The sequence below is a fragment of the Meleagris gallopavo genome, chromosome 27 (assembly GCF_000146605.3).
Source record: "Meleagris gallopavo isolate NT-WF06-2002-E0010 breed Aviagen turkey brand Nicholas breeding stock chromosome 27, Turkey_5.1, whole genome shotgun sequence".
In the NCBI taxonomy this organism is placed as follows: domain Eukaryota; kingdom Metazoa; phylum Chordata; class Aves; order Galliformes; family Phasianidae; genus Meleagris; species Meleagris gallopavo.
This window is the reverse complement of record NC_015037.2, coordinates 1221671-1230812: the sequence shown is the minus strand read 5'-3', so window position 1 is coordinate 1230812 and position 9142 is coordinate 1221671. Positions and strand designations below refer to the sequence as shown.

At 56.5% G+C, this 9142-nt stretch overlaps 1 protein-coding gene across 2 annotated transcripts in view; it reads right to left on the bottom strand.

The window, feature by feature from the left end:
• PI4KB (phosphatidylinositol 4-kinase beta) overlaps nucleotides 1-5592 on the bottom strand; it is a 12899-nt gene extending 7307 nt beyond the window's left edge. Inside the window, exons 1-2 of one of the 2 annotated variants that reach the window (XM_010723975.2) lie at nucleotides 4615-5592; nucleotides 324-368 (exon numbers count right to left, since the gene is read on the bottom strand). In XM_010723975.2, the coding sequence (XP_010722277.1) occupies nucleotides 324-368; nucleotides 4615-5550 (981 nt within the window). In that variant the 5' untranslated portion in view covers nucleotides 5551-5592. The remainder of the gene's footprint in view (nucleotides 1-323; nucleotides 369-4614) is intronic. The other variant, XM_010723976.3, reaches the window with a different exon arrangement.
• Nucleotides 5593-9142: the final 3550 nt, after the last annotated feature.

Here is a 9142-nt window from a genome sequence, read left to right as displayed (position 1 = left end):
TTTTTTGGAAAAAGGACAAATTCAAGGAAAACAGCATTTCCTCTTTGTCTGCTAACGCTGCGACACAAAGGGCAGCGCATGGGGGGCAGAACTCACAGCTCAGCAGGACGGAACCCCCAGCTCCAAAGTTGTGCCCACTTTGTTTGGTGACGAGCTGCCAGGTCCAACCCCCAGGTCTGGGTTTGTTTGATCCCCAAATGGGCAGAAAGCCTTCGGTGTGACGTTGGGGTCAGCAGTTACGTGGGGTTTGGAGGCGGAGTGGGGGGGGCAGAGGAAATGCTGCTGTAGGACGGAGGGCCCAGGAGCAGAACAAAACCACTTACGGAACAGAATGAGTTATCAAGGCTTTCCGTACTCGAGGAGAGCTCCTGGGAAATGGATGGAAGGGGTTTTGGTGGCCGTTTTTGGGTGGTGGCAGCGCGGTCAGAGAGAGGAAGGAGGGGGAGGAGGAGAAAAAGCAGTAGTTTAGCTCCAGGTTCATCACCATCACTTTGCATTTCTTTCGTTTTGCTTTGCCCCCCATTGCATCACTGCTGCCTTCCACTCTGGGCTCCAAACCCCAGGGCTGGCGTCCAGAAAAACCAACACAAACCAACAGGAAAACCAACATAAACCAACAGAAAAACCAACACAGTTTCCCCTTCCTCATCCTTTCAAGCTCTCCTCCACCCTCTGCTCCCCCCACTCTGCCCCACATCCATTAATTTCATCAAGAAGAGGTGATGACGGCGCTTCTCCCCCGAGTCCACTCTCAGTGATGGGTTTTACTGTTCTCCTCCCAAAAAGAAACAAACAGATCGTTCTGAGCGCATTAATTACAGGGATATGCTAATTCCATCAGGCTTAATCTCACCGTGAGCAATAACAGTGTTGAAATTAATAGCTTCCTTGTGACTGCATAACAACCCTACAACGGTGCTGAGCCCCAGCAAGGCTCATTGAGGGGAAGAACGTCAGAATTTGTTGGCAGATGGAGCACTGAAAACACAACCTGCATGGTAGGGATGGCCAGGAGCCTCCTGTCGGAGGTTTGGAGGCACTGAGCATGAATTGGCTCCCAGCATGAATTTGGGACACGGAGCACAAAAAGTGTTTGAAAACAGAGCTCAGTGCACCTCAGCCCTCAATAACACCTTCACTTCCACAACCCCCCGCAGAGGACCTTCGTACCGATGGAGAAACCAAGCAACAAACCTTCCTGGTTGCCACGGATGGCAACGGTTTGTGTCTTAAAAAAATGAAAGTGAAAGAAAGCTCAGGAGAGCCCAGCGTCCCACCAGGCTGAGCACTGCGGGTTTCACCTCCAAGGCAAACAAGCAGGACAGCCAAAGTTGGATCACAGCCCCTACAGCTGTCACCACGGCCACGGGACCGACATCCCAAAGCCAAAGGATGGTGCAGAAAAGATGACCAAGAAAAGAAGCCAAGCCCCCAAGCTCTGAACCGTCATGGGATCAGCAGTAACGCTGGTGGCACTGCAGTCTTAACCCTTCTGCAGGTTCCCAGCCCCAGAGGGAAGCAGTGGGGAAGCAGATGAGCTCTGCTGGGAAAGGAGCTCTACCAGAGAGGGCACCTCCAGCAGCACCGCCCACGGTGCAGCTCCAGAGGTTCAAGGCCAAATCCACACCCTGAGTGGTGCCAGAGAGGCGATCAAAGGGGATCCGTGGGCAGGGAGGAGCAAAGGGAGAGAACTCAGCCTCTGAGCGACGCTTCCCATTCAGAGCTGATGGCCAATCAGAGCAGAAATGCCGACGCAGACAGCTTTGCAGACAGCTTTGCATACAAACCTTGGCTGCTGATGTGGCTGCTAAACAACAAAAAAAAAACAAACAAAAAAAGTCCCACAAACCCACGCTCAGCCCCAGAGCCGCGTGAAAGCTCTGCTCCACCTCCAGCACAGCGACCTGCAGCAGCCCCAGCCCAGCTGGCACCGGAGGAGCTCCCTCCTGCAGCCAACCCAGATTCTTAACCGGTTATTCAATTAGCAGCTTCCTAATGAAGGTTTTTCCCCCTCTGCTTGCCTTGTGGAACCGGTTGAGCCAAGCGCCGTTCACACGGCCGTGCCCAACCTGCAGGCACTGCGGCTCTGGGCTGTGGGAGCTGCATCCACCCCAATGCATCCCCACAACCCCTGCATGCAGCATCCCGTCCCGTTTTCTACCACCCAGCTCTTACCAGCACTCCTCTGTTCATTAACTCAGCTCAGGTTACGGCAACTGATCTCCCTTTGGATCTCAGGTTCCCCAGTGGAGAAATCAGCACTGAAGCATTTGGACACTGATCTCAGACGTGGGGTTTGGGGGTCCTGCGCAGGGCAGGGTGGGCTCGGTGGTCCCTGTGGGTCCCATCTAATCGGGGACGTTCTCTGAGGTCCCCACTGACGGCCTCTGCCTCCTCTACCTTTGTGTTAATTGAAAAGTAGCAAAGGAAAATAAATTCGCAGCATCAGAACCAGAGCACGAAATGGTGCTGCAGATGGGAGCTGGTGGGGACTGAGAACCCACAGCACAAACGTGTCACAAAACCTCTCCTGCTGCTGTGGTTATGCAGTGTGAAGTGAACACAGAGACCTCAGCAGAGGGAACTGTTTGTTAGAAACAAACTGCTGCAGCTGTGAGCAGCCGTGGGGAAAGGAAGAGCGGATCCCAGAGGCTGCACCACGGAGCCACGCAGACCCAGAGGTGTGAAATGGGAGACAGAAGAGGTGGAATATTGATGGGAGATGAGGGACTGCACGCAGTCACAGCAGGGTCTGAGGGTATCAAGTGTGGCTGAGGAGCTGTGGTTCGTTTGGCTCAGAGGAGAGGAGGTTGAGGGAGGCCTCGAGGTGGTGTACAGCCAGCCCACGGCATCCCCCCAGCCTTTGTAGAACCTCTTCCCCATCCCTGATCCTTCCCCTCCTCCTGTATTGCTTCCCTTTGTGACCTCCTTCCCCTGGCTGGGCTGAATCTGGCTGCTCTTAAAGATCCCTCAGTTCCAAAAATCCCAAGTCTGAGAGAAGATGGAGAAGAATGAAGTGCTGGTCCTGCTGTGACCCTGCCTGCTGGTGCTCTGGACTGAGGGAAACCGCCTTGCAGGTGGAAGCAACCCCAGATTTGCTGGAATTCACACCAAGGATCAGCCCCGAGATACACACACGGACAGGTCCTGCCCGGAGCGCAGCCCCAGCAGCAGGCTGACCCGGTGGGATGGCAGCACACAAAGCAGCACTGCTCAACACCACAAAGTCACTCAGGGACGTTCAGAGATCAGGGAAGCTCCGACATCCCCACTGCTGCACAGCATTTAAACAGCCTGTGTGGCCGCGAGATCGAAACGTGTTTCAAAGCAATGCTGCCAAGAGAAACTATTCTCAGTGCTGCTTTCATCTATCATTTATGTAAAGCTTCGGTTCCCATTAGTCAGGCAGCTGCAGTCGGTGTGAGCACGGGACCTCGGCACGTCCTGCTTTCCACAGCCACTGCTTTACAACCACGAGGGTGAAAGATGGGGATGATTAATTAGCTCAGCCAGCCCCAAAAGCCTCGTGCCCCGGAGCTGGGGGGGTTTCAGGCAGGGGTCAATCAGACAGAGCACCTCCAGCCCTGCTGACCGAAGCTTTGCAGCCCTGTAACCTTCATATCCATTTCCAAACACACCAACGCTGAGTTTCATGCAGGCAATGAGAGCACGTGGCCCCTGCAGCGACTGACAACAGAGGGAATCTCAGGCGAGGCAGGGAAGCCAAGAAATCCTCCACTGTTGCACAAGCACCACAAGGTCCCTGTGTTCAGACAGGGAGGGCGGCTGCCAGCACGACCAGCCCAGGAAGGGGCAGCCTGGGATGGGGTCTGTGTGCCCCACGGATGGGGAAAAGCCGAGTGAGCCCCCCCAGCCATCACCAGCCTGTTCTGAACGGGGCAACCACCACGGCCCGTCCATCAGCAGAGAGCTCACAGCCCGCAGCTGCCCAGAGTTTGTCCAGCATTGCCAAACCCCAACAGGCTGCAACAAGGAGGAAATCAGATTTCCAACAGCAATCAGATCGCACAACAGAGACATCAGCTTGGCTGCTGAGTGGAGTGGGAGCTCAGCAGCGTAGGAAGCAGCTCACTCTCCTCATCCAGCTCTCTGCCTTATCTGAGAAGCCATCACACATCCTCCCTTCCCGTCGCACCAGGAAAATCCCCCCTTTGGAGCCTCTGCTTCCTCAAACGAACGCAGAGGAGCGGCACTCCCACACCCACAAAGCGCCTCCAGATACAGCAGTGTCTTCTCAACCCATGGAAATGAAATTTAACAGGAACTCTGCCTGCACATCCCGCCCTGATGAACCCCACAGGGAGCTCAGCAGGGCAGGGACGAGCCTGGTGAGCTGCAGGGCTGGGGAGGTGAAGCATTTGGGGCTGAGGGGCTGCAGGGAGCCCAAACCGACCCAGCTGGGCCCCCAGACCCCTGCTGTCGCCAGAGCCGGACTCTCCTTCACATGAATATTAACAGAGGAATCACAACTCCATCGCAGCAAGCAGGACCAAAATCCTGCAGCAGAGGAGCTGTGGGATGAGGACCGACGGCTCAAGCACGTCCCTATGGGCATCCCTTCCCAGGCTGAGTTCTGGGGAGCCCCAACATTACCTCCTCCTCGCTCTCCACTTTGGGATTGCTGGCTGTGCGCTTCAGATTGCTGCTCAGGCTGATGGTCACCGTGGCGTCCGACTTGGACCTCTGGTGAGTCCTTTTGGAAGGGGACAGCCCCATGTCGGGCGCCGGGCTCAGCGAAGGCAGCTCCCTCTTCTTGTGAGCTGGCTTCAACTCGTCCGAGAGGATGAGCTTCCGCAGCTTGGTCCCTCGGGAGTGCCGCTGGGTGGAGATGTGCATGTCGGACGAGTAGGCGCCCAGCAGCAGCGCACACTGCAGGGAGAAGTTGATGCTCTGCCGGCAGCGGTGCACGATGTAGGGCTTGATGGCGTCCCCCACATCCTCGTCCATGTGAATGTACATATTGAGCAGCTGCGGCAGGTAGAAGTCCACGTCCTCGTTCCTAAAGCAGAACAACCTATTCCCAATGTAAGCCTGCACGCCGGGTTCCTTTGAATTGTACAGGTATGAAATGGCCATGGAGATATCAAAGAGTTTGGATTCAAAGAGCCGCAGGAGCCAGGACTGCTTCGCCGAGTTGTTCTTCTGCCGCTTCCGGGCCGTCCTCACCGTGTTGGCTGCGGTCTCATCCTCCTCCTCCTGGATCCTGGAGGCCGTGCTGGGCAGATTGTCCAAGCAGCGGATCTCACAGCCCTCCACCAGCTCCCCGTTGGCCAAATCCCCAGCAGCCCGCAGGCCGCGCTCCGCCTCGCCTCCATCGCCTGCGTTGGTCGAGCTGTCCGAGGAGACGCCGTGCATCAGCTTGACCTTCTCCAGGACCTCCTCGCAGGCCTTCTTGGCCACCTCGGGGTCGATGACTGCCAGCTCCCCGACGCCCTCGGTGATGACGCTGAGTGCCGCCCCGTTGCCCTGCGGCACGCAGCCGGGCTCCACGCCGCTCCCTCGCGCTGGGTCTGCGATGGAGTCTCCCATAGCAGTGGTGGACCTGCACCTTTCAGAGCTGGAAAAAATAAGGAAAAGAGACGAAAAAACGTGGTTAGGGATGCAGCTTCCACTGCGCAGGACGGAGCTCCCGGGGTGAAGGTGGGAAAGTAGGAATCCTGTCCAGGGTGTGCAAAGAGCTGAGAGGAGCACTGGGGCAAACCGACAGCCTCCGTCAGGGCAGGACGTGCCCATGGAGGCGGTCAGTGGGGCTCTGAAGGTCTTCCTGGTGCCCACCCAGGCTGGAGAGAGCTGTGAGCATCTCTGAGCCACGACACCAAATCTCTGTTACCATGACAATACAAAAACCCGAGCAAGCCAAAAAGAGAAAGAGAAGGGGAAAGGAAGAACCAGGGTGCTCGACAGGCAGTGGTGAAGGAACCCTGCAGTGCTGGAGGCCGTCCCGCTCATCCTGCTCCACTGCTGCCCTTCAGCTTCCAGCAGGACCAACACCAAAGGGAAAAGCTCCCAAGTGCCCCAACCTGCACTGCCAGAGCAGCAAGGGTTTTATTGCTGCAAGGTCCCTGCTCTCAAAGTCCAGGCACTAATGCCTAGATGACACATCCTCGCCAACGATTAGCGCTTAAAGATGATTTAAAAGCGAGATAAATGAGGGACTGAGCACACTTTCTGGTTTCCCATCTTGATAAGAAGAGCAGCAGGGCATCCCTGCAGATAACCAGCCAGAATGATGGCAATGCCAAGAGAAGCAGCCTGCTAACACTGCCATAACATCCCCACAGCTCACAGCCTGCAGGAGAGCACGATGCCTCCCACCAGCACGGAGCACTGCGAGCAGATTCATGATTCCCTCCTGCTTTCCCCATTCAGCACAGTGGGAAAAATGAGGGCCTTTGGAAGAGTTGTTCAATGAAATATTTGCTGCCTCCGTGCGACCCTCGGCCCGAACTGTGCTCCAGAAATCGCACCAGGAGGTTCCTGCAACGAGGTAATTCCCCCCTAAGGAAATGACCTTGTGTTATCTGATTACTTCTGCAGGCGATTACAGCTGAGCAGCATAAGCCCTCGAGGAGGAGCACAGGGACGCCCTGCAGAGATCCAGCAGTGATCCGGCACTGCGACGCCGTTCCCAACAGCTCTGTCCCAACCCCATTCCCTCTGCTGTCCCATCTGCTCCTTCACCCCAAGGCAGTGGGAGAATCCTGCCCTCGGTTCCCCTCCTGCAGCACGTCACCATTTCCCATGCCATCACCCAATGCCTGAACCGGGAGCACCGGCGATGCTTTACGGCGCTTCCCACCGGGCTCACAAGGCACCAGGATGATGGGTTGGGGTTAGGGTTAGGCTAATGACAGCACAGCACCGGCCCCACCAACAGACCAGCCCCGTCCCGGGGTGCGTGCCAACTTCCTCCTCCTGTCCCCAGAGCACAGCAGCAGGGTAAAGGAACCCGACCAAAGTTCAGCAGTCGGAATCGATATGAATGGCATCTTTCACGGCAGCACGACACCACATTTTCCTCTGTGCCTGCCATTCCCTGCGGTCCAAATCCCGCATGCCTCGAATAGTTGTGGTCATTAGATCCTAAAGACCCGGTGAGCACAAGGAAGTTGTTTTTCCTTCTTGGTGAGGCTGTGAAAACCCAAACAATCCAATTTTTAAATTAGCACCACTCAGGCAAAAGGGAGAACCTACAGCACAGTGCAGGCAGGATCTGAGAAACCTCCTTTGGAAAAGGACAGAGCAGGGAAGAAATGAGTCCCAGGAGAGCTGTGCTCTTGGGGTGACCCAAAGCAACCCGTCCTTGGGGTCAGAGCTCAGCACAGCAACCGCTGTGCTCCCAGGTGGGCTCCTGGGGGGGCTCCTGCCCCGCAGAGAGGGACCAGGGGCACACAAGCAGCCACACCTGGAGTGAAACTATCAGCACTGTCACTGTTTGCAGTCAGACAGCCCCACTGTGCAGGAGTCCCCACGCTGCTCCTGGGCACTGTTTGTGCAGCAGTGCCGGGAACTCAATCCGCCCAGCACTCATGGTGAAGGCAGGACCTGATTAAAAGCACTGAAGCCCACTGACACCACTTCTCTCCACCATTTCCAGGTGATCACATTTCAAAACACAGTCACTACAAGCACGGCCCCAGTTCCCAAATCCTTTCCCACATCAACCATGAGCACAAGGTTTGCTCCCGCGCCGCGCACGCAGCCTTGCGCCCAAGGAGACGCAGCTGTGCAGAGATCTGCAAATGCTGAGTTGGGTTAAACTTGGATTAAAGAACTGCACACAGCCAACAAATCCACCCAGGGCTGCAGGGTTACCTCTGTGCTTTGCAATCAGTGCTCTGTGCTTCGGGTTCGCTCCTCGGCCTCCCCAGCCGCACCATCCCAGCTCCATCACAGACACGTGTCCCAAAATCCCCACGGAGGGAATTCACCTCTCTGCATTTTTCTGGGGCTCAAGTCACCGTTTGCTCAACGTGTTCCAATGCGCTGCATCCCTCCCCGATCTCCCCCGTTCCAAATAGGTCTCACCAGGGAGGAAAAGCCCCATCGGCTCCGCACAACAAAGCGACGCAGCCCGGAGAACAGGCTGAGCCCAGTTCTGCGGCTCATCCTCCACCCACAGCCGCAGCAGGCCAAGTTTCTCTCTGGTGGAACTGTGCTGAAGTCAGTGATTAAACACAAAATAAAAGGAAGCTCCTATGAGCACAGAAGCAGACAAGGCAGCGGCGTCAGCGCAGCTCCTTCGAGAAGGGACGAAAGCAAAGGGAGCTCGGCTGGAGCGGAGCTGTGCCTGCACAGGAAAGCCAAGTCTCTCTCCTGCCTGACTTGAATAAGAAATATTGGCCCTGGCAAAGCACCAGGAGCGCGGGATGAAGTCTCACCAAGACATCTGGTCTCTATTACGCCGCGGTACTTTTTGTTTTGCTCAGTGCTGATGGCCCTCCGCATCTCACTGTGCCTTTGGGAGGGTTTGGAGAGAGGCAGAGCAGCTCCCCGCGGTGCCAGCGAGCTGAAGGGCTGGGGAAACTGAGGCACGAGGTGCCGGGATCCGCTCAGCTCACAGCAGCACTCTGCACCAAAGCAGCAACAAACGATCCCTCTGGGGGAGGCTGCTTCCTCTTTCGGGCCTGAAATCCCCTTCCCAGAGCCCCAGCACCGCTGTGGACGAACTGCCAACCACGCTTTGCACGCAGCTGAAGCAGATTCAGCCCTCACACAGCACACGTGGCTCACCTTGCATTACAAATAACAGCCAGGCCCCAAAGAACAGCCCTACGGCCACAGCGGGAGCCCCCTCCTCCCTGTGATCACAGCTGCGTTGGGCCTGGGCATTAATCACAGAACTGCAGGGGTGGGAAGGGAGCTCTGGGGATCCTCACAGCCAGCCCTGCTGCCAACACATCTGTTTGGATGGGGTGATAGGATGGGCTGGAAGGTCCTCAAAGATCACAGAACCACGGGACCACAGCTCGGCTGGGCTGGAAGGTCCTTAAAGATCACAGAACCACGGGACCACAGCTCGGCTGGGCTGGAAGGTCCTCAAAGATCACAGAACCACGGGACCACAGCTCGGCTGGGCTGGAAGGTCCTTACGGAGCTCAGACCGGCAGTGCTGGAAGGG